This window comes from Colius striatus, chromosome 1 (assembly GCF_028858725.1).
Source record: "Colius striatus isolate bColStr4 chromosome 1, bColStr4.1.hap1, whole genome shotgun sequence".
NCBI lineage: Eukaryota > Metazoa > Chordata > Aves > Coliiformes > Coliidae > Colius > Colius striatus.
Genome location: NC_084759.1, coordinates 116,850,168 through 116,877,394, shown reverse-complemented (window position 1 = coordinate 116,877,394; position 27,227 = coordinate 116,850,168). Strand labels below are relative to the sequence as shown.

General features: G+C 37.4%; 3 protein-coding genes across 10 annotated transcripts in view; 2 read left to right on the top strand and 1 right to left on the bottom strand.

The window, feature by feature from the left end:
* Positions 1 to 5,483, top strand: part of FILIP1L (filamin A interacting protein 1 like) — a 34,286-nt gene extending 28,803 nt beyond the window's left edge. The window contains exons 3-4 of one of the 2 annotated variants that reach the window (XM_062004307.1): positions 3,921 to 4,093; positions 5,384 to 5,483. In XM_062004307.1, the coding sequence (XP_061860291.1) occupies positions 3,921 to 4,093; positions 5,384 to 5,474 (264 nt within the window). In that variant the 3' untranslated portion in view covers positions 5,475 to 5,483. Of the gene's footprint in view, positions 1 to 3,920; positions 4,098 to 5,383 lie in introns of those variants that run through there. The other variant, XM_062004316.1, reaches the window with a different exon arrangement.
* CMSS1 (cms1 ribosomal small subunit homolog) overlaps positions 1 to 9,485 on the bottom strand; it is a 237,715-nt gene extending 228,230 nt beyond the window's left edge. The window contains exon 1 of the mRNA XM_062004338.1: positions 9,368 to 9,485. Coding sequence (XP_061860322.1) covers positions 9,368 to 9,428 — 61 coding nt within the window. The 5' untranslated portion in view covers positions 9,429 to 9,485. The remainder of the gene's footprint in view (positions 1 to 9,367) is intronic.
* Positions 9,486 to 11,512: 2,027 nt separating this feature from the next.
* The window catches only part of TBC1D23 (TBC1 domain family member 23), a 33,493-nt gene continuing 17,778 nt past the window's right edge, over positions 11,513 to 27,227 (top strand). For 3 of the 7 annotated variants that reach the window (XM_062004243.1, XM_062004259.1, XM_062004251.1), the window contains exons 1-9: positions 11,776 to 11,878; positions 15,843 to 15,954; positions 16,194 to 16,299; positions 19,098 to 19,302; positions 22,546 to 22,669; positions 24,764 to 24,888; positions 24,980 to 25,023; positions 25,962 to 26,065; positions 26,827 to 26,955. In XM_062004243.1, the coding sequence (XP_061860227.1) occupies positions 11,835 to 11,878; positions 15,843 to 15,954; positions 16,194 to 16,299; positions 19,098 to 19,302; positions 22,546 to 22,669; positions 24,764 to 24,888; positions 24,980 to 25,023; positions 25,962 to 26,065; positions 26,827 to 26,955 (993 nt within the window). In that variant the 5' untranslated portion in view covers positions 11,776 to 11,834. Of the gene's footprint in view, positions 11,879 to 15,842; positions 15,955 to 16,193; positions 16,300 to 19,097; positions 19,303 to 22,545; positions 22,670 to 24,763; positions 24,889 to 24,979; positions 25,024 to 25,961; positions 26,066 to 26,826; positions 26,956 to 27,227 lie in introns of all 7 variants that reach the window. The other 4 variants (XM_062004268.1, XM_062004237.1, XM_062004278.1 and 1 more) reach the window with 3 other exon arrangements.

Sequence of the window (27,227 nt, the reverse complement as noted above, 5' to 3'; positions counted from 1 at the left end):
GAAAAATACCATCAAAATCTATATGGGGGTGGTGGTGTCAGTCATTTGGGTCTGCCAAAAAAACCCCACAAAATGGATATACCAACACATAAGTATGCCACAGTAAATGTATCTGCTTACGTTCCTCTATACTAAGCAGTACGGAAGGAACTAAAGATTGCTTAAGAATTTTCAGTGTATGTACAAGTAAACCCATGTAGAACTTAATACACAGTTACTTCCAACTTCTTTCCAGACAATTCCCACATAATGTCATTGTCTCTTTAGAAGCACATTTACAGCAGCTAAGCATTGATCTAGTCAACTGACTCAAAACGTTATTTTTGTAACTTTTATACGAGATCCATATTTTGTCAAAGTTTCTTAAAATACACAAAATTTAGTCTTTGATTTAGCTAGGCATGTAATTACATTCAAAACAAATAAGAGTCAACAAGTGTTTTCCTTAAATTTATTCAGCCTTTCCGCTCTAGAATTTCTATCAAGAATGATGAAAAAGAAACGTACTTTTAAGTGCCAAATGAAAGGGAAGAGAACTAGATGGACAGCTTCTTAAATCCCTGCCTACACCAAAGATATAGCTATACATTTAGAATGGTACAAGCACTGAACTGCAAGTTTAGTTGTCCTGGCACAGAAACTTAATACTGGAATAGTTTATTTGCATGGGGAGAAAAAAAAAAAAGTGCCCTATAACACAGTTGTTATTTTGAGCCTATACCAGCAGTTGCATTAATTCAGTTATTTCTTCAAGACAAAAATCACATTTTAGCATTCTTCAATATTTTATCTATTCATCTCAATTTGCTTAGAAAATTATACCCAATCTAATTCTTTTTAAGGTTAGGAATCTTTGGCATATTTTATATCATCTCTAAATTTACAACAGACAGTAGCACTGTTAGGAACAGGTCATCTAAACATTTTATTCTCAATACCATAACTCATCTGCCATGCAATCTCATAGTCAGAAGGCAAACTGTTCCAACTCAGTTTTCAAGAACAGCAATTATCCTTTCTAACATCAACCCCATCCTTGTTAACACAGTACCTTTGGCAATTGCCGCAAAATGCACTTCGGTTTGGAAATTTTTTTCCCCCTTTCCATACTAACAGTAATATGAATGCTAAAATTCAATACTACCATGAAAATGCATGTGAATTTTTTTTGTTCAGCATTTAACAAGTTTCAGCCCGGTTTTAGTGAAAATACTAGGATACAGTACAAAAGAAAAACTTTGCTGCCACCTAGAGGTAAAATCTTCGAGGACCACAGCAAAGAAAAATTAATGTCCTTTTTCCCTACTGACTTCCAAAGCCAAACTCATTCCTTTCCTATTAAAAACAAAACAAAACAAAACAACAAACCCTAAATCTTTCTGATTTTGAAAATAGAAACATTAAACGAATTACATACATTCAGGCCCAGGATCTATGTATTTCATTTTTGGTAGTTACCAGTGGTAAATGCTTATGGAAAAAAAAATATACCAGGCTAACAGAGTAATAAACCCCGCCTCTAGCAGTTAACAACTTGTGGCTATCTACAGTTGAAATCTACATCACACTTTCATGTCTAGCAGTCCTTGATGTATGCCATAATTCACGCTGAATTTATATCACCTCAAAAATTGCCTGTCCCAATTGACAAGGCAAAACTCTTACCTTCAACCCACCTTCAACAGATGCTTTCTCAAGCATGTTTAATTTGAGAATTCTCCTATTCATCATAATGTCACATTTCTTGGGTTGTTTTTCCTCTCCACAATCTGTTTTTCAAACTCAAAAACGTTTAGTGTATATTGTTAATCTTCATATAGAGCCATTCCATAACTGATCATCTTTGACATCTTTTTCTGCATTTTGCCATAGCCTTTTCTGAGCTGTTTGGCCAAAACTCTGTAAAACATTCACAACACTGAACTGACACACATTTTTATCACCTTATTAGTCAATACTACTAGCTCTCACTTCCAATTCCCTCTTTTATACCCTAAGCAAATGTTATCATTTCAGTACTCTTTTCACAGGCAACTTATGAGTATGTTGAATACCAAAGGCGTCTGTGAGGCTCAGATGGTATCTCAACTACGCTATGAAAAAATGGCTATGTGCTCTGTCCTCTATACTCTTGCCACTTCTTAACTATGAGAAATTTCCTTTTTTTTTCACAACAATTTTGCTCTCCCAGACTCTTGTTAAGAGGCCACTATCACATTTTTCACAGAAAATCATAACATAACACAGTCACATCTGCAATAGTAAGCTAAAAGCACTTATGTCTGTTCCTCAGACATAGGTTAGCCTAAAGTACAAGAAACTTCCTGAGCCTTCAAAACAGCCTGGCCAGACAAAAACTGCCTAACCAAAATGAACCCTCCTCTAGGCTAACTGCCAAGCTATACCTCAGAATACTTCCAGAGCTGGATCCACTCAAACAATTCAACACCACTGACCATTTAACAGTTCCAGTGCCTGGGAACATTCAAAGACACTGCCTAGTTCACTACTGGACAATCTGATACCACGTATCTATATAACAATATCTGACTAGCTCGTACTTGAATATTATCCTTGACAAAAATTATGAAAGCTTTCCCATCACAAAATTAGTAACCATGTGAGTTATGATGTTAATTCTTATTGTCACTTTCACAGTCTGCGCAGCTCACTTTTGTGAAGCTTTACTCCACAAGTGGCATCACATCCCTCTGGCAGCACCAACAATTTCAGTGGCAGGTTGCATATGATTAATAAGGATTGAGCAATTTTTAAAGTAATCTTCAGAACTCTTGGAAAAACACCACATAGTTCTGGGAGATTTTCACTGTTCTATCTCTTTGTTCTCAAACTTCAGTTAGCCCAGGTTGATTTTTTTTTCCTTACTCACGATCTATTAAGCATTTCTGTGATGTACAAACGTCCCCCAAATGCCTCCATACTGAGCACATTAATTGATCTGATGCTAGCAGGCTTTCAAATTATGATACTATAAAAAAAAAGATCCCACAACAAAACCTGAACAAAATACTCCCAAAAAATTTATTCCAGGCAGACTTTTAGGTGCACTAGGAAATTGTTTCTCAAAACTTGTTTTGATGTAGGTCACTCTTATTCATACTTAATTCACCAGAATTGTGATGTTAGTATCTGTTGTCCTCATTTGAACATCATTTGATGGTTTTTTTTTAAAAAACCCCACAAAATATCTCAGTGAACTTCTTTTACTTGATTGCTCAACTATAAAACGTATATAAAAAGACTTGTGCTGTAAAAAGCATGTTGGGTAGTACATATCGAACCCTAGTTTCAGATATAGTACCTTCCAAATAATCACCTTGCCTTCACGAGGCTTCACATCTTTTCAGTGCTCATTTAAACTTTTTATTTTTGTCTTGTTACTTCTTTGAAATTAAATATGACTATGATGGACTCTTGAGGGACAGTCCTCTCTTACCAATAAATTCATTTTGTGTACACTGTGCTCCCTTTCAAAGAGCGACCTCTCACAGTAAAGTATGATGTACTCAGGACCTAGCTACTACCTAGTCCCACTATCCAAGAGTGAATCAAGGTTTGCTTCTGCACGTTAAAAGTTCTCTGATTACTCACTCGGAGAATTCACAGAGTTCATTGCCTCGTTTGCACTACATCCCTAGGCCCCTAAGGCTGCTTTAATCAAAGATCTGATAGGAAATGCCTGTACTTTGGTTTTCAACTCTTTCAGATGATTTGATATTCACAAAAAAAGTAGATAAGTTAACACAAAGCCACACTCTCATTATCAAGAGAGAAATTCAGATCAACAGGTGTAAGAGCAATGCATATAGTTTTACCAAGCGGAAAAGACACTGACAAGAAAGATATCGAGTCTGTATGTCCTCCCTAATGCATGACTTATTTTCTTCATTTATTTCAAGATTCGTCATCCAATTCCAACTCGGATCCCCAAACCAAAGTCTATGAATGCAAGCAAAGTACCTGTCAAAATTCCTGTTGGGCATCTCAACAAACCACTCCAAGACAATAGCTGTGGGAAGCTACGTATTATAAGGACTGTGTCTAAAACCTGTCTTCAAGGTGGAGGGAGAAGGTAAATAATCATCTATGATATAAAAATAGATTTAAGTAATCTGAATTTCAGCAGTAGTTGTTTCCCATGGGGAAAGGTCTGAAACCATCCACATGGTCATCATACCAATGGCCACTAATCACAGGACTTCAAGAGACAAATATATTCTCAGGACCCAAAGGTAACCGCACATCTGCAGGGACCAAGCTCTGCTCCCGTTTTTCTGGTGTGACTCCAGAACTTGGCCCTCACAGTAGAGATGCACAAGTCACAAATAAGTTTCTACTATAAATTCAGTTTTGACACGTTCCACAAAAAACAATATGTTGTAATGTTGTCTCTGTTGACTTATAAAAACATATGGTCAATTACATGGAGAGAGGCTGAAAGAGGGGCTGTTTTATTTTCAGAGCTGGTCTACTCAAGTGTTTCAGCATGAATATCTTATGTTCAGTAATAAAGACGTAATGAAGAGAGGTATAGAGAAATGTGCTCTTCTATAATACATAGAATTTAAAGAAACACAGAGCTCCTTGTGCCAAGCATCACTTTAAAAGCATGACTTGAAGATGAACAACTTTCTCAATGACTTAACTGGCATGATTATTCCCACTAGAATTTCTGCAGATGTTATCTTAAGAAAACAGATGCAAGAAATGGGATGGATATTGATTGTATAAGCTGTATAAACTTTCACCATTTTATTTGGACTATAGTATTTCGATATCAGTTCACTTAAACAGTACCTTGGGACCAACCAAAAACTGTGTCAAGCTTAACAGTAAGTTGTGACTTATGAAGAGTGCTATTTTATGCTTGCATTCCTCCACAATTTTGCCCTTCCTTTCAACTGCTCAAATTCAAGTAAAAGACGTATCTGCATTCACAACTCCTAATGAAGGTTTGTTTTGGTTTTTTTTTTTTAACCTAACTAGCTCTTTGCACAAGCAGTTCTAGTTCATCGAGGACAGAATTTGCCTTTTTGTTTTTTCTTAAAGCGTAACTTCTTTAAGTGACTTCAGATCCACTCAAAGTCTCCTTTCAGCCAAAGCACAAAAATTCAAAACGTAGTAAGAGACTCCAGGTTCATTGTTCTCAGTTTTCTGAAAATTAGCAATTGCTGCACTGACAGGAAAATTTCTCACTGTTCCACTTCAGGGAATTAAAACTAACATGTTACTACTACTACTGCAAAGAACTCCCCCGCCCCAAAATTCTGTCATATCAACTAACGTGAGTTACTGTCTTAGAATATAAAAATAATTTATTTCCATGGTATTAATGTCTCCCTCATTCTTTTTCCCCTAACAGAGTGCATTCCAACAGTCTAAATGGCTCAACTGATAATTTGTGGGAAAACTCCTTTCACATAGGTCTTTCTTTAAGAATTGCCAAACCCTAATTCCTAAATAAGCTGGTGATGATCAGTGCCATAGCCAGAGTCGTGATCCTTTTGCTGAAGCAAGGAGAGATTTTGATGCATTAAGTTACCCCATTTTTTCCCTTTTATTTCACAGCTGAAAGTTTAACTTAACAACTGAGAGAGTACAACACATTAGCACTGCTGCGTGACTATTTTTGCAAACCCACAACAGAAACCCGTGCCTCCCTCAACAGCTACACAACAAATTTTCTAGGAGAGTACTTAAAAAGGAAAAGTTTAAAAAGATCAGTCTACTGAAAAATTACTTCAGCTTGTGTCCTACACGACACACTTGTGTCAAAAAACAGAAATTAAACAATGACTCTTCCAGATTAAAAAAAAAAAAAGACAGAGCTTCAAATTTTATTTACTAAATGTGCAGGTAACTATAAAGTTCCGAGGCTCCACGTCATATGCTCAGATCCAAATAAAGTCCACAGAAGCGCACCATTATATATTCTGCAACTTGCAGAATTAGTGTATGTAAACATGAAGAAACACAAATGTCAAAAAGCAGCTGTCCACTTGGCATGTTTATCAGAGAGATCTTCAGAACAAGAACAAGTTTCATCACACAGGACAGCAACTCAAGGATGAGACCTCCTTACACAGGTCTGCCAACACACCTCAGCTCTGATCAAGCAACAAAACTCCCATCACTGAGTGCGTTACAAAGAACAGTCTGGATGCTTCACAGTAGTTGCAAATCATGCATCACAAACTGATGTGATTGGCACTCTTTATTGCTAGTCTACAGAAAGAAAACTTCTGGCAAAAGAAATTCATTTCCACAGTAGCATCCTTTGCTTCAGAGCCCACAAAGGATACCACAAGTACAGTCAAATCATTCTTCCATACTTTTCATCTATTTGTACTGCTGACATAGAAGAGTTTCCCGATCTTTTGCTCCTGTCTTGGATGACGTAATTCTTTTCTACCTATGAGGGAGATCTTACCTAAAGATCTAAACAAATGGACAAATTGGGATAGTACACTCTTAGGGGATTAAGAGAGACAAGGAAAGCATAGAGAATGAAAGACAAGGAGTGGTAACATAAAAGAAGGAAACTGGAAGAATTTCTGAAAAATGGAAGTCCATCCTAGTCCCTCAAACTTTTCAGGAGATATAGCATGCTAGCTACAGGCAAGATACAGACATTTATAATGCTGTGAGAAGTGCTCCTTCTGTTCATGGAGAGAAGAGGAAAAAGTCACCAGTACCAAACAAACTTCTTAGTATTCCTTATCCTCTCCCGTACAGCTCTGAATACAACACTAAAAATCATATTCAAGATGAAATAGTTATGATATGAAATGGAAAAAGGAGGGAGGGAAGGTCTGCAGTTAAATGACTTGGGACATGTGTAACATTAAACAATACTGATAAGTAGACAAAAATCCCTAACCACTCTGTCTACAAATCTCTGAAAGTTAAAGGTCTGCTGAAGAAGTTATTGGGCAAGACTCTTTAGTTTGTGCCACGTGACAAGGTAAATAGGTTGCAAATCCCTTGAGACGGTTTTTGGTTTGGGGCTTTTTTTACATCTATAAAGCACCTGTAGCAGGACAAATAGTCATGTCTCAAAGTGAGACTGTTTTTAATCTTTCTAATGGATTCTACAGCAATTCTTTCCAATTATGTGGCCAAAATCAAACTAATATATATCTGTATACTACAACATATATTTTGTGTTTTCATACCCTTTAAATGGGTCCGAACATCTTCCATATACTTCATTTTGTAAGTAGCCTCCTCTAACTACAAGTTGTTAAAATCTAAGACACTTTTGAGGGCTGACTTACTAGGAAGAATATTCCATCGGTCAGGACTTTTATTCTAGGCCTAGTCTTAAAGGACTTGACAAAAGATCAGTATTTTTAAAGTACGTTTCTATTTCTTCTGCTTTGCACCTACAGTTGTTGGAGAGATGCTTTTTTAAAAATAGGTCAGCACATGAAGTTTGCTAGTAAATATTTTTTAAATGGAACTTGATGTTTCACGGAAATAACTTGCTCAAATCTGTCAAGTGATCACTAATGGGCAATTATTTTCTTGTATTGCTGCTTACAATGTAAACCCATGTCTCTTAGTTCATGCCAACTGATTTTAAAGCATTTTAAAGTATCCAGAAGATGTGTTACAAATCAACCTTTGTTTTTACATCTGTTGTATATGAAAAACAGCTAAACAAAATAAAAGTAACACATGTTCCTCTTAATTTACTGATGGCTTGTGTCAATACAACAGACTTCACAAAGAACCCACCAACAAGTTTACAGAGGTGGGATGTTGACAGCAGAGTAGATGGTTTGCACAACACTAACATCTAATAATTACCTGTAACACATTCAAAGAATGTTCTTGGAGTACTGTGCCTAGTGCACACGGCTCAATTAAACATTTCCAGAGTTTCCCTCACACCTGAATTATTTCAGTAGCTCAGTAACTCAATTGCAAAAATCCCAAAGAGTTTTAAGAAACTGGAAGAGTTGTGTTCACAGTCCTAGTTCAAAGTCAGGCAATTTATTCGTCATGTCAAAAGTTTATCATCCAATTCCTGCTTTGTATTCAGTTTCTAAAGGGAAGCTGCCAACTTTATAAAAACCAGCCTACCGCTCACCCCAAATGAAACCTCTCATTGGCAGAATGCACAAATAGACTCTTAAAATATTTAAGACTCTTGAATGAAAGATTTCTAACAAAGGCCATTTACTGGAACAGGAAAAACTTAAGGAACCCATACGAGACTAAAAATAAAAACGGAATGCTCAGGAGCCTTATTAGGGCTTGTGACCCCTCTTTATTACAAACATACCATTTTTACACTGCTTCTTCTCAAACTATTCTCTGAGTACCTTTTCACAGGAAATAAGTAACCATTCTCAAGACACTGGAAGATCCAGAGTCTCCCCAGAGAGTAGATAACTCCTAATAACTCCCAACTCTAACCAATATCGTTTTTTAAAAATAAACCAATTTTCTAATCCATTTAAAAAATAAATAACATAGGGCACTAGAAAGTCTTAAAGCCACTTCAGTTGCCTAGCTCTATGTAAATTTCACCACTAAACGTCAACATTACAGAGGCAACCACATCTGTAAAATGCTTTAATTTAAAAAAGTCTAGGAGGCAAATATAACCATCAGGGAAAGAGATAACTCATCCCCAGTATCCGTACATCACAGTGCAATGGCTAGAAAGAATCTGTTTAGCTTCTGCACTGTTACCGTAACATGACAATGATGCGAGGCATGTCAGTGAGCATGAGTGATGCTTTTCAAGTACCACAGATACTTTTCCCCTCCAAAGGCTCTACTATGGATTTACTGTTTCAAAGGCCTTTCAGAACTGCACGTAACTTCGTGTTGGTAAAGGCCACCAACACACATTATGCAACACCTTTTCATCAATTAAACTCGGATGAAAACACAGTTTAGAAGCTAAATGAATGTAGGCAACAGCTGAGCTCTGATTTGTTGAGTGGGTTCCTGTTGTTACTTAAGCACTGACACTTTCATTTGCTTCTTCATCCTCTAACTATCCCGAGTCTGAAGGATCTGAGATTAGACTTGACCTGGCTGAGATTCTGTTTACGAGCAAAACAGCCAACGGTAACATGCGGTGAAAAAGCAGACATGGGATTTAAAATAAAAAAGAAAAACAAAAAAAAAGGAGAGAGTGACAGAGAAAAACTAGAAGTAAATCAAAAGTGAGAAGGGAAAGGTGAGGGGCTGGAGGGACGGAGGAAGTGGGGAAAAAAATTAATTAAACAAAAAAACGAAAAGGAAGGAGGACGGGGGAGAAGGGGGATGGCCCTCAAGAAGGCTGTTTCAAGATAAGCGTGAGGAGTGAGCTTCAGGAGACGAATACCTGGACTGCTGCCTGCCGCAGAGGCAGTCTCCCACCACGGCTCCTCCAGCATGTCCCCCATGCCGCCGCCGCTGCGCCCGCCACGCGAGGAAGGCGGGGCCGGCCGGCGTGCGGCCAGCGCCTGGCCGCGCCCCCAGGGCTGCGCCTGCGCAGTGGCGCCTCCGGTAAGGCGGGGCCGCGGAGGTGGGCGGAGTTCGTGTGCGTTCCTCTCACCCTGCCTGCTCTAGGCTTTTACTGCATCCGAGAGGGACATCATACCCCATGAACATTTCATCATTCCCCCCCCCCCCCCAAGAAATACGTGTTTAACATGCATGGGGGGAATTTTCCGTGTGTGTGTGTGTGTTTTTGCCGGATTTTTTTTGGTAAAAAACAGATATGAAGTGGGAAAAAAGTAAAGGATTTTAAAGTATTACCCTTTCCTTCACATTTCGTTTTTCCCTTTGAATTGCCTGAGTTCGGTTTGCTGCTGTACCTACTGTCGTAATTAAGATTATTCATACAATCTTTTCTAAGAAACAAACGAAAGCATGCTGTGCTACCTTTAAATGATGGGGTTTGACTCTTTGGGAACTGGAGCCTGCACAAGCAGGTATCTTTTTTTCACAGGAGCAGTCCTGCTTAAAGTCTGGGCTTTTACACATTAGAGTACATACTGAGCCAAGTTATGGAAGTAAAACAGCCAAGTGTAACGACATGAATTTATCATAAGGTGGCACTGGTATCCCGTGTATAAATTGCTTGAATATTTTCTGCACTTTAATAGATTTTTTTTTTCCTGAGGGAGTGTAGATGGGTAAAGAAAGTGCCTGATCAGAGGGCTTTAGTAGTATTCTGCTCAGGGTTGCTCATGAATATACATAGAAAGAGGATTCTGTGTAAAAAAACTTGTGAATTTTCTCTAACTTGTGGAATGTAGCCTAGCACCATACAGGTAGCAGGGGAAGTAATTTAATAATAAACCTATACATTATTAATAATAATTAATAATTATTATACCATTAATAATTAATAATGATTACAAATATCTAAATGGTGTTGTCAGGAAGTTGGGGCATCCCTTTATTTCTATTGTATCTAGCAACAGGACAAGGGGTAATGGGATGAAGCTGGAACACAAAAAGTTCCATTTAAATATAAGAAAAAAACGTTTCACTGTATGGGTGACAAGAGCCCAGGCCTCCCAGGGAGGTTGTGGAGTCTCCTTCCTTGGAGGTCTTCAAGACCTGCCTGGACATGCAACCTGATCTAGGTGGACCTGCTTTTGCAGGGGGGTTGGACTAGATGATCTCAAAAGGTTCCTTCCAACCCCTACCATTCTGTGATTCTATGATAGCAAAGCAGCTCACGTTTATGAAAAGCAAAATTGTAGAAGAGAGATGGCTAAGGGAGGACCTCATCAACACTTTTAAGTACCTAAAGGGTGGATGTCAGGAGGATGGGACAATACTTTTTTCTGTAGTGTCCAGTGACAGAACAAGGGGTAATGGACATAAGCTGGAACACAAAAAGTTCCACTGAAACACAAGGTAAAACTTTAAGGGTGAGGGAGCATTGGAACAGGGTGCCCAGGGAGGCTGTGGAGTCTTCTTTGGAGGTTTTCAAAACCCACCTGGACACATTTCTGCATGACCTGATGGAGGTGAACTTGCTTTAGCAGGGGTTTGTACTGGATGATCTCTAGAGGTCCTTTTCAATCCTCATCAGTCTATGGTTCTATGATTCTTTCACAGAACGCTGGAGAAACCGATTCGCAAGTGTTGTAGAGGAAAGCCGCTGCAGCTGCTGGTGACCCGAACGGGGGGCAGGTCCTTACCCACCACCCGAACTGAAGCAGCACGAGAGGCGGCGGGGAGCAGAGCGCAGCCCACAGCAGCAGCAGCGGGTGTGCTGCCAGAGCCGCCCTCAGCGCCTCGTTCCGCGGCGGAGCACCGGGCCCCCTCGCAAGGCTGCCGCGCACCTGCCGCTTCATCCCCGGCCACGCTGCGTGCCAGCTCGAGATTGGGGCGGTCAAGCCCGGTGCCAAAATCCGGCCGCGCGAGGGCAAGCTCTGGCAGCGCAGCGCGGCCCGGCCCACGGCGGGGCAGTTCTCGCCTCTCGGAGGAGGGTCCTATAACCGCAGTCCGTCCTCAGCAGCTCCCGAGGACCTGTTTACGCCCCACTTTCCTCGGCGCGCTCACTGCTGGTTCAGGTGAACCCTCTAAGAGATGGTGGTGGCTGCAGCAGCGACAAACTCGGCCCGGGCTGTGCTGGGTCACGCCGCCTCGCCCGGTTTCTCCTCTGCTTCTCAAGCAGACACCGCTCGACTCCTGTGCCAGTCTTCGCGCTTTGCGGCAAGCATCCTCACTTCACGACAGCAAGGGAGACGCAAGGACGACAACCGGAGTGTGGGAAGGAGGAGCGTCGGAAAAAACAACCCACTCTCCGGTCGCACTTTACGGCCGACCGAGGAGGCACGTCAACAGCTATGGCGGAAGGAGAGGAGGTGTCGCCGCCGTCGTCGAGGTGCTGGTGAGTTAAGGGGTTGTCAGTGTCCTTCGTCCTACTCCCTTTCCTTCACTCTGTAGCTGGACCGAGGGCGAGGGGGAGCGGGAGAGGGGTCGATGGGCGAGAGGGATCGAATCCCCCTCCCCCCATTTGTCGCCGCTTCCCCCCTGCCCCCCGTGAGGCCAGCTGCATTTGAGGTGTGGGTGTAGGAGCGAGGCTGTCCCTTGCGTGTCGGGAGGAGGAGGCGGCAGCGTGCGTAACTCCATCGCCATGAAGTGTTTGGCGGGGACAGGGTGGCCGGGAGAGCCCCCCGGGGCAGAGGTGGTCCTCTTTCCTCCTGCCTATCCGTCCCTCGCCCGTCCGCCCACCGGGTCCGGCAGGCCGCAGCGCGGTGGGAACCTGGGGCGAGCCCCAGGGTAAAGGACTTCTCTGGGTGCTTGGCAGCTCCCAGGTCCCGAAAGAGGAAGCGCTGCGATCAAAACAAGGGCGAGATGGGGTGGCCTCTGACTGTGCCCAACCTGGAGCGAGACGGTTGCTCCAGTTCAAAATGACAGGTTTAATATGCAGTAGGAGCTGCTCAGCGTGTGATCTCGTCTGACTGGAGAGGAATTGCTTTGTTCCGTTCAGCTTGTCACTCAAGCATAGGTGACAATAGGTGCCGGTTTCTGTTCTAAATGACTTTGGTCACCACCTTACCCTAGTGTAGCTATTACTCATAATGGATTTTACATTGAACCTCTAGGACAAGAATAGAGAATATTTCTGGAGCATGTATAGGGTCGTTTTGATGGTAACAGTGATGTGATGTAATTTTGGTATTTGTTGCATGCAAATTCACTTAAGATTGCTTAAAGGCTTAAATTAACATTGTGTTTAAACACTGAAGCTGTTCTTTCTCCACCTCACATCTCTATTCCTATGCATTTTCACTTTGTTTTTTCTCATTGTGCTTCTACATTGCGTGTGGTTTCTTTCTGTGGTTCTGTGCCACGGATTTGCTCTTTGTCCTTTCCACGTACACACTTTTCAAACAACTACCTTGCAGATCTGCTTTCTATTATCATTTCCTATCTGATGTTTCTGCTTCTAGACTTTATTTTATGTGACAGATTCAAAGTTTCTTGCTTACTATGTTCAGCCTTTTTTGTGCTTAGTTATCTCACTTTACTGTAAAGAAGCCAAAATTGACACATATGCAGGTGCAACTGGTATCTGTTCTTTGTCTTGGTTGATTCTATAAATACAGGTCTTGGATTAAACAATAGAGTATCATTTACTAGCAAATGAGAAGGGATTGTGATAGTTTTTTAACCTTTTTTTGGATTTAGTTACAGCTTCAAGATTTATGAAGCACTCCTATAAATGTAGTGTTGTGTTATTTCTGAATACAGAACTGTCTGTGAAGACATGTAATCGCAAAATTAAGGACAAACTCATTAGTGGTGAAGTTTTGACACTTTGAAACACATCCCCGGACACTGAATAAGAACCATGTTAAAATATCTCTGAAAAACTATTTCAAACATCTTTCACTGCTAGTGTTGAAAGAATATTAGAATCTCTCAGATCACAACAAATGCTAACATTTCTATTGAGAATTAGGTACAAGTGCAGTTTCCAGACATATTTCAAAGTGCAGCCTTCAGTGTTGCTATTCCGACTGTCACCTTCAAAATGTAACTACAGTAAGTGTGTTATGCTGATACTAGTAGAAAAGGTAAACTTGAAGGCATTCATTAGAAGAGATTTTCTAAGTCTTTATATGAACTCTTTGAGAGGTTTATGCTTAAATACTGCATTAATATATGCCAGAATACATCCTACTACTGGAGCTATACCCCATGAGTGACAAAGGTGTATTCCTTATTGCTTGTTTGGAAATTCCACATAGCTTTTTGGTTTTGTTGTGTGTCGTTTTGTTTTTTTAAAGCAAAAATACTCTCTTTTTCATTTATTGTCGTAAACTGTTGCCTTGTACACTTACCTGAATACCATTGAACAGTTGTTGTTTTTCCAATATGTGTCTTTATGATAATTTAGCAATATACACCAAAGAATGAGTTCCAGTGTTGAGGTATATAGGATTGCACAATATCATTTCACGGTTAGCAAAATGATGCATATGTATGCCTGAACTCTGTTGGGAACAAAACCAGCAGTGCTGATTCCTTGTCCTCTGTTCAGTTCTTTAGTGGAATTCCAAGGCAGATGTAATTTTGTGTTCAGAGACTGTGACAGCACCCAGAGTGTGTAGAATCTAGAAGCCATGCTTATTAACATAAAATGCCCTTTTGATTTTTCCTATGCCAACTTGGCATGCAGTCCTGATGTAAGTAACTGGGGAGGAGTAGGGTCACAAACTAGCAAGTTAAACTCCTCAACATCGGCCCTGACTGCTTGGTGTTTCTTTTAATAAAGAAGCAGGGAAATTTGACACTCTACAATAAAATTTTTAAAATCCAAACAATGACAACAACCCTACAAAACCCCACACTCCTAAAACTTATGTACGGTTATCAAAAGGTGGGGTTGTCAGCTTTTCCTTCCATGAGTACGATAAGTTTTTCAGCAATTTTCCTTTAAAAACAAGGAAAAACTGTCAGGCTTTGTTTATTAAATATTTTTTAGCTATTTGGCATATTCCTGAAAATTGATTAAGAAATTGTCAGCAGTATTTAATGCTGAAAGGCATATATATCTGTATCCAAAACTAAGAATGCTGTCAAACACAAAGGAGACAGGCTGCTTTCAAGCTGTGCTGTAAAATCTTTCTTTTTATCCACTTATTTGATTATTTTAACCATAATTTTACTCAATATGTAGGCACAAACAAGTGGAAATATTATTAGTTAAAATGTTTGTAATTGGAAGTTAAAATATTTCTGTCATTTATCAAGGAAATAAATGATTTGGATCTATTTTTTGTTGTTGAGGTTCTCAAAGAGATAAAACCAGATATGAATAAATTTCTAAAATATTTTTGCAGATGTTAGCTGTGGATATGCACAGAGTAAAGAAATAGACAAGAACTCAGCAGCTGATGTTCTTTTTTTGTGGGTGTTTGGAATTGACCACATAGTATATAACATGGAGCTGTAGAGAATTATAGCAATAACACTAACATCTGTTACTCTTCCTGTATAAATAGATGTGTTATTTATAAGGAGTGTATCTTCATACTTGAATTTCTGTCCTGGATCTCATTGACAGCATGGAACTGTTAAAACAGTCTGCAGAAGCTATTAGAGATTGTAAAGTAATCATTTCTGAATGAGTACCTTCTTATCTCTAGCATTTAGGAACTTTTGTCGTCTTACAGTGGTGACTTAAATGCCATTATTGTTTGACTGTCTTGTGACTTTGTGTATTTTACTACTTTCTACACTATTATTAACATTTTTGTATGTTTTGATTCAGAATTGTGCACGTCCATACCTACAGTACCTACAACTACATAGTTAAGTAGACCTGAGTTTCAGCTAAAATATTTTTCCTATTTTAGGGAAAGATGCGGTTAAAAGCTGACTGTTCTAAACCCTTGAAATAAGTTTTTTGTTTTCTAGATCATCTAATATTTTGTTTAAAACAACTCTATGTAATTTAGGTGTGATATTTATTGTCAATGCATTGTCTGTGAGTGAAAATTTGCCACATATTTCTTAAGCTGTAAAATACAACTAAATTTGCATTTTTATGATACCTTTTGCAGCACTGCCTCTTCATCAAAGTGAAAACAATGAAATGCCCCTAGCTTATTTTCTTCTTGTATGTAAATTGAATAGATTAGCGATTGAACAAGCAGCCTTATAAATAAAGGAATAAACAACATTTTTCAAATGTTTTTCAAATTGCCAAGTTGTCTTATAATAAATCCTTACATATATGTGGGTTTTGCCTGATAGTAGCCTCCAGTCTACATCTGTTTAATAGATAAACACTGAAGAATATAATTTGTTTTTAATGAACGTGTTATGTGTGACTATTGTAGGGAAAAAGATCTTGCAGACGCTTTAGAAGAAGGAGGCTGTGATCTCGAAACTGTGAGAAACATCATTCAAGGAAGGCAATTGCCTGCTGATCTGAGGGCCAAAGTCTGGAAGGTAACTACAATTTTACATCAAGCAGCAGAAAATTCTTGAAGCAGTGTTTGATTTTAGGTAAATTATTTAATTATCAGGCATCTCTACAGAACAGATGCATGACTGGAATTTGAATATGCATGTATGTTGATTCAGTTTTAGAATATTCCTCTTCATTGAGTTAAACTATTGAGTTCAGTAATTGGATAACTACAAAAGGATGCTAAAATGTTTAGAGAGTGTTCTATTTTTGTTTTCAGATTGCACTTAATGTTGTAGGAAAGGGAGACAGCCTAGCATCCTGGGATGGCTCTTTAGACCTACCTGAACAGAGTATAATTCATAAGGATTGCCAAGAGCTAATTGGTAAGTTCAATTAAGTTTACATCACCTGTGTGAAATCTTCTGTGTTCTTGGTAGTCTTAGGGCTTTGTTATTTGAAATAACTAACCTGAATGATGTTTGCTGTTTGAAGGAAACTTTGAGAAATAAGATGAGAGGGCAGAAAAAATCAGTACGAAAATATGAGCCAACAGTAATATCTTATCTGTACTCTTGACTCTGGGATGAGTGGTGTCACTGAACTTTAAGGTATTAGTTTGTAGATGATAGTTTTCATGGTTGGAAAACTTCAAGAGTTGAAAGTTGGAATTTTTCTCCAAGCTCTGTCTTCTGAACCAGATGCCCTTGTTATAATATCATTCAGGTTTTCAACTGTCTACTGATTGATTCTTAATCTGAAACACTGATGTAGCACCAAAACACATGTAATCTTCAAGAGAAGAAAATATACTAAACATTTTGGATTTTAAAGACTATTTTTGAGAAACAGTTTTTAATAGCATTTTCACCAAAAATGAAAGGTTATGTTTGTGAAAGGAAGATGCTACAGGGAGCTCGACTAGATGATCCTTCGAGGTCCCTTCCAACCCTTAAGATTCTGTGACACTGGGAATAATATTCCAATATGTCTGTAAGAAACTGCTACAAGATCTGGTTGGTGGCTTATGACAAAAGTAGCTAAATCCCTGATGCCGTGCAACAGCATTAGTATCAGTGATCACATGACAGAGTCAATGCTGACTCATAAATTAAGATGCTACTTCTTAGTGCATAAATAAGAGAATCTTCTATTTTGTTACCTGTCATGTTTTAATTTATTCTCACAAAATTGAAAGCTGAGACAGAAGATGGAGTTATTACATGCAGGCATACCTACAACTTTAAAAATGCTACTACACATTTTCCAGCTCTAGAATCTGGAAGGGCTTTGGTTTTGATTCTCTTTCTGCCCTTTAAAGGGGGGATGGGGAAGAGAGTGGCACAGCACTGGATGGATTTCCACTGTAATTTAATCACTGTGTCTTTTTCAGGAGAATGGCAAAATGTCCCCATTGTATTAATAACATATAAAATTAAGCACTAAATGTCTGTTAGTTCTTCTTTTGTCTTTATTGGCAAGTATTTTGTAGTATGTAACTGTTAAACTTATTCAAATATATTAAAGATGACGTTAATTAAGAATGAAGGTTAGATTGAGATTTCAATTGAGGTTGGATTAAATCTCTGTATTTCAATGTTTTAGCAATACAAGGAGTCTCCAAATTTAAAGTAACTGTTCAGATGACCTTTAAGTTTCAAGTACTATTTTATTTTCCTGAGAAGTGGAAGGGAGGAAATGCAAAATATTGACTAGCTTTGATGGGAAAGTATTAAAGATTTCTGTAATAAAAACTTTATTAACGTTAATGAGACTCATGGGCTCTTGTAATTGCAGTGAAAAACTGTTTGTTAGAATTTTGATGCCACTGCATTAAGGTAGTGTGCAAGTATCCCCCCTGTCCCAGACGTAACATGATTATTCCTCCTTTTTCTGGAGATCAGTTTAGCTATAGCAAAATTCATATATTCTGAGTGTATTAAAACGGATTTGTTTCTGAAATACATCGTTCATAAGTGTATTTAATATTAGGCTTGCCATTTAAAAATCTCAAGGGTTATATAATATTAAAGTGAAAACTTACAAAGAAATCTGGTTTCACTACAATCGGTATAATAAATATATATATATGTTTCTATTTAACTGTCAGTAAGCTAAGCAATTATTTCATCACATGGAGGAAAGCATAATTTAGGATATGGTGCTGATATATTTCAGTATGTCTTAGATTCATTGCCTCAAGTGAGTTGTATGCCAGTATTTTTTCTAAAGTATTGTAGGCTTTTTAAATAAGAGTCTGTGCAGAAAGATGCTTTGGAACTGACAGAAACCTAATGTTTGTGTATGTATCCAACTCAATAATGACAGTGTTTAAGGAGTGTTTAGTTTGCCACCTTAATTACAGAACTGGTTTTGTAGCATTTTTGGGTGCCAATTTTCATACAAATACAAGTTATAGATTCAGAATTAGTCTGTCATTAAGGAAGAGCCATCTTTGCTTTTCAGTACCTTACAACATTTGAAAATATTTTAGACAATATATTGCATTATATAAAAGATTCTGTTTATGGTTACTGTATCTTCTGATTAGCAACACTACTAAACCAAATTAATAAGCCAGGTGTAGCTGTAAGTAATCAAATAATTTATCTTTCTATTGTTAACAACCCAAAATGAAAAAAAAATAGGAAAATTACTTTAAAGTAAAAATGAAAAGTGTGATTTATGTATTAACACTGGAATTTAAGTCTCTAAGCCTAGCTGATTTAAACTACTGATTTTCATAAATTTGCATGTCAGTGAGCTTTTGAGAAATTGTAAATAGGCATTTTGGATGATCTGTGTGGAAATTCAAAAGGATTGGTTGTAGAGTTGCACATAAGTTATGTGCTGAGCACATCAAGTAGGAATACAAGAGAGGCCATTCTGTGCATAAAAGAATCTAAGCTTTGTTTCATATAGATCCTGGAAAACCCAAATGTCTTTCATCCTGTTGTGATATTTAAATTATATTTAAGTGCCTTATCCTACTGGGTTATAAATTCACTTGTATTTTGATGCCTTTCCCTAAGCATTTAGTCCAAGCTGCAGGTTTTTTGTTTGTTTGGTTTTGTTGTGGTTTTTTTCAAAGCTATCTCTGGTGGTGCCTTTGTGCTATGAAATTACTTCATCCCATTTCTTTGAAAGGCCGTTAATACAGTTTGTATTGCTGTGCTTATTTCAGACCAATTGTCAGTGCCAGAAGAGGAGAAGTCAGTGTTGCTTTTGGATATTGAGTCTGTTATTACTTTTTATTGTAAGTCACGCAATGTTAAATACAGTTCTTGCCTCGGCTGGATACATCTACTCAAACCTCTGGTGCACCTTCATTTGGCACGCAGTGATTTGTACAACTGCTTTTATGCTATCATGAATAAATTCATTCCAAGGTAAAATTCTCTTTCTTTTGCTAGTGTGCTACTTTTTTTTACGTTAAAAGAATTTTTTGAAAGGATGTGCATGTTGTTCTCCACTAGAGTAGCACCATTTGTAGCAAAGTTCTGAGATTCCTTCATATGATTATAAACTGAACTATATTCGGTATCTGTTGGTTAGAACTTCAGGAAATGACTGAGTTCATTTGAGATGTAAAGAGTGTGTGACTGTAGACTCCATATGACTTTTAAAGAACAACTGTCATTTCATGCAATATCAAAAAATATTTGTTTAGGAACTATGTAATTCACGTATGTTACATGTGAAAGCATTTTTTCTTTCCTTTCCTAGTATTTTTTATATTAAAAATGCTTCTTCCCCTATCATTTCAGAGTACTTCTTAAGCATCAATTACAATGTCTTTAGAAGGAGTAGTTGGTATTTTCCCTATATTTTACTGAGTTGAGACTGAAATTATTTTTTGGTTATATTTAAAAAAAAATTTAAATAAAAAAAAGAAAATGGAGCTTTTCATACTGTTCTGTGGGTGCTATCACTGAAATATTTTTTAATTTATGTTGAAGTAGCCCTGTGACATTCCAATGAGGCTACAGGGTCTTCTCGTTAAAGAGTCACAGAATGGTAGGAGTTGGAAGGGACCTCTACTGATCATCTAGTCCAGCCCCCTTGCTCAAGCAGGTTCTCCTACATCGGGTCACACAGGAACATGTCCATGCGGGTTTTGAAAACCTCCAGAGAAGGAGACTCCACGCCCTTCCTGGGCAGCCTGTGCCAGGGCTCCCTCACGCTCACAGGAAAGAAGTTTTTCCTCGTGTTCAAGTGGAATTTTTTGTGTTCCAGCTTGTGACAGTTACCCCTTGTCCTGCACTGGGCACTACAGAAAAAGGACTCATCCTGTTCTCTTGACACCTGCCCTTTAGATATTTCTAAGCATAGATAAGGTCCCCCCAAAGTCTTCTCCAGGCTAAAGAGCCCCAGGTCTCACAGCCTTTCCTTGTAAGAAAGGTGTTCCAGATGGATAGTCTGTAATTAAAGGTCTTAGTCTGATTGCGTAAAGAGGAGATTCCAACCCACCTGCAGGATGAGTGCCCATAAAATGAAAAGTGTATATCTGATGTTGTATCAGGAAACATTTATCAGTCCAATCACTTGACTCAGCTCTTGTCCATTTCTGATTTAAAACACTGTTGGATGTTGCAAACTGTTTTGGAATAGTGGCATTATGCTCACGTAACTGATATGCTTTCAGCCATAGGTGGCTTTCAGCCTGAAAGAACGAAAGGCATAGAAAAGCAACTTACAGTAGACTTGCACATCTCTGCTTAGCTCATTTTTTGTCTTGATTTGACATCTGACTGCTGAACTATTGTTACTTTTTGATAAAAGCTTAATTTTTAAATTTTAGCTTTTTTTTAATCATACACTTCTTACTCACAGTTCTTGTGTTTTGTGTCACAAAATATTTAATGGTGATTTATTCTAACAATATATTGACAACAGGTGGGGGGCATGTACAGCAGTATCTGTTGGATTTATTTTTTTTGGAAAAGTGTCTCTAACACTCAAGGAAAAATAAGAGGGGAAAAACCCCTTCATAATAGGCTATTTTAGAGGAAGGAGGTTTTGCAATTTTTTTCTTGGAACATTGTTACTCACAAGGTTTTTTGTATAAAGTACACTGTGTATAACTTATTTTTCTCCTCCTCCTACTTTTCCTATAGAATAGTGAGTTTTCTGAACTATGAAAAATTAACAGTTAATATGGAAGTTCTAGGTCATTAGTATTCTTTGGGCCATAACTAGAAGAAAACACCATTTCTGATACACAGTTGAGTAAACAATGGTTTGTGTGAGATCTTGTAAGGCTGTAAACTAATTAAAAAGCTGCAAGTGTTATGATAATGAAAGTGTGTTTCATCCCACGGATCATGTGAGGGAACATCTGCTTACATTACATCAATGTTAACACTAACAGAGGGTAGAAAATAGCTTCCTATTTTGTTTAAAAACAAAAACCAAACAACTCAACCAACAAACCACCCTCTCCTAAAGTAAACTGCAGGTTAGTTTCCATGCCAATGTATTTAATTCTCTTTAGCAAAACTGGGTTTTTGTAATTGTTTTTGCTTTGGGTTTTTTATATTCAATGGCTGAGCCTGCTGCCTCCAGGGGGCTTCTAGCCTAGGAAGTGATGGTTAGTACAGAAATCCATATTTCTTGATAAGTGAGGTTTTTAATGTGTTTGGGTGGGTTTTTTTTTTTTGAGAGAGGATTGTTCTCATTTGGTTGGTTGTTTTTTGTGTGGGTTGTTTTTTTTTTTTCAACTACAAATACTACAAATAGATACCAGAAGTAAAAAATTACTGAATAAAACAGTTAAGAAAAATTCTAAACAAGATTATTTGAATGTCAGTAGAAATGTGGAAAGATTCTTTTTAAAGTTATAGATATCCATTCTTAATCTTAAAAGGTGGTAAAGAATGACTGATTGATCATAAGAATTGACCATGTTAGTCATTCAAACAAAATAATTTGGAAGTCCAGATTCTTGTGCTAAATTCATTCATAGTATATTTTTCTTCTTTTCACACTTGTCTCATTGACTTAATAGGAAGTCAAAGTTCTTGTGATAATTTCAGAAAAGAATCCCTGCATATAATTTGCTGTGAATGTTTCCATTCCACCACCATAAGTTAGGCTGATGATTGTATTTGGAGATCTGTGGGTCAAGTTTCGCTTAAGTTTACTTAAAATCTGTTCTTAACATCTTTAAACAACCATTTCTTCCTTTCAAATACTCCTTTATTTCCTACTTGATGAATTGGCATTTAATTGATATTCATCTTTTAAGTTTCCTTTGCAGCCATATTAGAATGATCTCTATTTTTTAATTCTATTTTTAGTTAACAATGCTGATATTGTGCTAATCTTTTATTAATATTTAAGTCTTGTTTACATACCTCTGTATTATATACTCTGACAAATATTGTCAATATTTCACTCTTTCTCCTTCCTTATTGATATAGTGGGCTTTTCAGTGTTTGGGGGGGGTTTATTGTTTTGTTTGGTTTTGAGTTTAATAAAATTGAGGCAAGTTGACTTCATGATCGGTCCCTGTGAGTTAAAAGAACAATATAGACAATTACATAATCGCAACTAATAAAGAATTGCTACTGTCAATCTGACAGCTGGAATATTATGAGAGGTTTGTGATTATTTTCACTGCTACTTTTTAGGGATTGTTTTTTGAAGGGAAGACCGTTTCATCTCTTTAGACTGCTTCTTCAGTACCATGAGCCTGAACTCTGCTCCTTTCTTGATACTAAGAAGATGACTCCAGACTCCTATGCACTCAACTGGGTAATAAAGTGAAAGTAGGGAAACATCATGAAAAATAAATTTCTATTAAAATTTAAGTACATGTGGCCAGCTTTAGGGAGAGTACTGCAAGAAGTTGGAACTGCATATATTGAAATAAATTGCATGCTTTAATGTAATGTGGGCCTTGGTTGTTTAGCAGACGGAATGAGGTCTTGTTAGTATCACATTTTTATTGTACTGAATGTTAATTGAGTCACTGGTGTTAGGAACTACTTGAAATATGTAGCAACTGATCTTTGCAAGTCAAATTACTAATCCTTTTAAATACATTCATGCTAATAGATGTATTTGACTGCCTCACACTGGTACATGTGCCCTTCAATACATCTTAGAATTCTGGCACGTATGTTTTTCAGCTTGTCAAGAATTAGTCATTTTCTCCTCACCATAGCTTAAAAACTGACTCAAGTTGAGGGCAGTTATAAATATGCTTACTTCAGTCATATTTTTCCTAAATTTGTGTAGCAGGACTACAACATAAAGCAGCAAAATTCTCATGATTCAATGCTGCTTAGTATATTCAATACAAAATCATGATGCAGTATTTGCAGAAGCCGTGTCTGTAAATTAATGAAGAACACTTTGTGACCCATGAATTCTTCTAGGCTCTTTTATATACCCATTTACTTTGTAAAATTTTTTGTAACTTGATGTACTTTCAGTTAAAGAAATAAGACTGAAATTTGTGTACAATCTTAGGAAAAAATCTTCTTCCACAAAAAGGGAGATTTGGTATTAAGAAAAGACCTGATTCCTCTGTTGAAGGCTGATGACTGGCAAAAGACAGATTTTGAGAGTATAAAAATTTTTCCTGCACATATTGTTACATTAAAATTGGTAACAGTCTTAAAAAATAATCTTTAAATAAAAGCACAATAAAACAACCAAATACAAAGATGTCATGGTTTTGTTTACTACCAAATCTCCCCTTTTAAAAATATAATTTTTCCTTAGTAAATGTAAACTTATTTGAAGTCGTTTATTAAAAGTTTAGTGATTCATTAGGAAAAATTCTTCCCTTTGAAAGGAGGTAGGGAAATGAGCTAGTGTAGCTGCCAGTCCTCAATGTCATGCTTTCTGGTGTACAATCTTAGGGAAAAATATTAAGTCTCATTTTATTGTTTAAAATGACGTGCAAATGCCTGATTTCATCTGTTTTATCCATGTATAAGTTTTTCTAATATATAGAAATACATAAGCAAATTCAGAGACCTGTCATTGCTTCATTGTTCAGGGACATTTTGTATTCAGTTGCATTTGACCCAGAATTGGGTAGATATTCTTATCTTTTACTATAAAAGTGATCTAGGAAGCTTTGAAATATTCCATGATAGTGTGTACAACCAGATATGGAGTTTCTGAAAGTTATAGCTCTGATACAGAATTTGTATACATTAGCAAGTTCACTAAGACCCCAGTAAAGCCAGCTCATATACATTTGAGTTAGATGTGATTGCAAATATTGTCTGGCAGATATTGTCTGGCATATGTGGAAAGGATCCACTTTGAACTTTGTGTGGCAGAGAGGATGTATTTTTAACTGGGAATGTGGGAACAGGCAAACAGTTTGTTAAATGGTACTGAATTTTTTCTGTTGCATCCAAATGTTTAATTACTCAGCCATAAACCATCATAATGTAAATGCTAGGAGTAAGGGACGTTGTCGAAGTGATATGCAACCATGTTCAATTAGCTTGGTTCTACTATGAAAAAATAATGATGTTTACAGTCCTATTTTCTAAGCTAGTCGAGTAAATATATTATCCTATTATTGTTTTGTTGGTATAATTGGTGTTTAGCAGTGGCTATGACCTAAACCAATTGAAAGGCTGACAATGTACAACTGAGTTTGCCTTCACACTAGACATATTTATTCACAGATAAGCATTACTGCACTGTTTCCATGAAAATTGTTTTTAAGGGTAGAACCATCCTTCAATACATGGTTTAAATGTACATGTTAACGTAATTTTGTTGGTTTTCTTTTAGATATCTTGTATCTCTGTTAAAAATGTTATCCTCTTAAGATTATTCAGTTACTGGTTTTTCTCATGGTAATTTCCAAATTTTTAGCTTGGAAGCCTCTTCTCCTATTACTGTTCAGATGAAGTCACTCAGGCAATATGGGATGGATATCTACAACAAGCAGATCCATTCTTTATTTATTTCTTAATGTTAATCATCCTGGTCAATGCAAAGTAAGTGTAAATTCTTTGGGATATTCCTTTCACTTTTGTTTCATTTTTGTTTTACTGACTTAATCTATGTCTGTGACTTCCCTATTTTCAGAGACGTTATTTTAGCACAAGAATCAGATAAAGAAGAAATGATAAGTAAGTACTTTTCTTATGTAGCTGCTAGTGAAATATTTACCATAAAGTATAATCCCTATTGATTGTTATTTTCAATTACTATTTAAGTTATATAATTGTTCTTCCTGTGGTTTTTCTCATTAATGAATCCCCTCAGCAGCTGATTCCTTTCTTAGTATTCTTTTGATGCATCACATTTGCCTTATCTTTAGCATTCTTTTCTTGAGCTTCCTTTTAGCGCTCCTGTACCTAGTTTTATACTTTAGCTTGGAGTACTTCAGACAATCACCATGTTTCCAAACCCAAAGCAGCAGTTCTCAAATCCTCCTTTTCATCTGCTGAACTTGTTGCATTTTTCAGACTGTCATCTTTGTGTGCACTTAATTTGAGCCTAATTTATTGGTTTTTGGCTCCCCCTCTTCTTTTTCATAGAAGTTGCACTAAATTTATTGATCCTATTTCACCTGCCTTTGTATTTTATTTAAATGGCATAGTACAATATAATTATTAATCTCTTAGTAGTTAAAAATCAGGAGGCTGGGAATTTTGCATCTGCCATATACTGCAGAACTACACCCTTATACCATCCTGGACATACAGGAGTGCTACTGATACTCTGTTTTTAGATAAGTCTTTTAGTCAGACCTGTGTAGAAAAAGCAACTGACTTAGTATTACAATTGAAAGCTAAAATTATACAGATGTAAGAGTTGTGGTTAAAAAATAATGTGTAGGAAGTTTTCTACTCCTAGCAAATAGTATTAGTTTCCTGTGGCTAAAGAGTACGTTCTGTGTTTTGTCTTTCCATTTGGAGAAAGAATAAACATTCATGCTTTGTCAATGAACTCCATTGTGTTATGCCTTGTTAAAAATAAGTTACTTTGTAATGTGAAAGCATGTATGGTGCTGCTTTTCTGTGTCAGAAATATCAGTGAACTGAACGTTCTTTGTGTATCTCAGAATTCTTAGAAACTTCACCAGCCAATCTTGATTTAGAAGATATAGAAGATCTCTTCTCTCTGGCACAGTATTACTGTAGCAGAACTCCAGCTTCCTTCAGGAAGGTAATAACACAGTAATTTTGAAATTCTCTTCTTTATAGTGACTGTTTATGCTCCTACTGACAGGAACTTTGAGGAATATTTCATTTGATGATTTTTTTTAAACAATTTTTCTGTGCTGTTCCTCCGGCACTATTTACTGTTAGGTTTTTTGAAAAAGAAGGTTAAGTGAAACATTAGAGAAGCCTTCCTGCAATATCCTCAATTTGTGTTTGAGGAACTTGTTTCTCAAGCTTCTTTTTTCTAAGAACTGATGAAGCAAAAATGCCATACTGACACAACTACTTTGTAGCAAACTGCACAGTGGTCCTAGCTGTATTTGCAGCAGCAAAGAGGAGAAAGTCAGTAAAAGCTGTCATCATCTGCACTGTTCTTACAGTTCTTCCTTACTCAGGATATCTGACTTGAGTGAATTAATGAAATAAAAGTAATTGGTAATTACTTTGGCTTGATGTATCTGCTCTCATGTGTCTATACAGGTATGGGGGGTTTTTGGAGGAAGTGAGGGGAAACTACCAGAACCCAGATCTTTCATTATGTTGGCATGGTCATAGTGGTGAACAAGCATGTTTGTAATGGAAGTTCAGACTTTGACATGTTTTTCAGAAAGGATTTTGGTAAATCAAAAATATGATCATATGGACAAGATACGCATCTGTCAGGCTTAATGTTTCTGATGTGATGGAAAAAGTTTTACTTTAAGCTTCCACGTCTAAAGTCAATGGCTTCAGTTAACTTTTTTTTTTCCCTTTTGCTTTTATTAGGACAACCACAGTCTCTTTGGCAGCAGCTTGCTGGGCCTCAAAGATGATGACACAGACTTGAGCCAGGCACTCTGTCTAGCAGTTTCTGTGTCTGAGATTCTTCAAGCAAATCAGCAACAAGGAGTCAGTGTAATGAATTACTCTTCTAACAACCCACCCCCTGCCAATTTTACAAAAAATAATCTCTTACTATTTTGTAGATCACAAATATTTTTAAGTGTTAACAATGCAGATGAATGTTTGCTATTTTAGGAAAAAGTATTCTTGTCTTGAAGTTGTCTCCCTTTTAAATGATCTGCTGATGGCAATGCATTTGTGCTATAGTAACTAGAAGTACAGCGCAAGGGAACTTAGTACAACTGATTTGAACCTGAGGAGTAGGAGCTTAAAGTAATATTTCA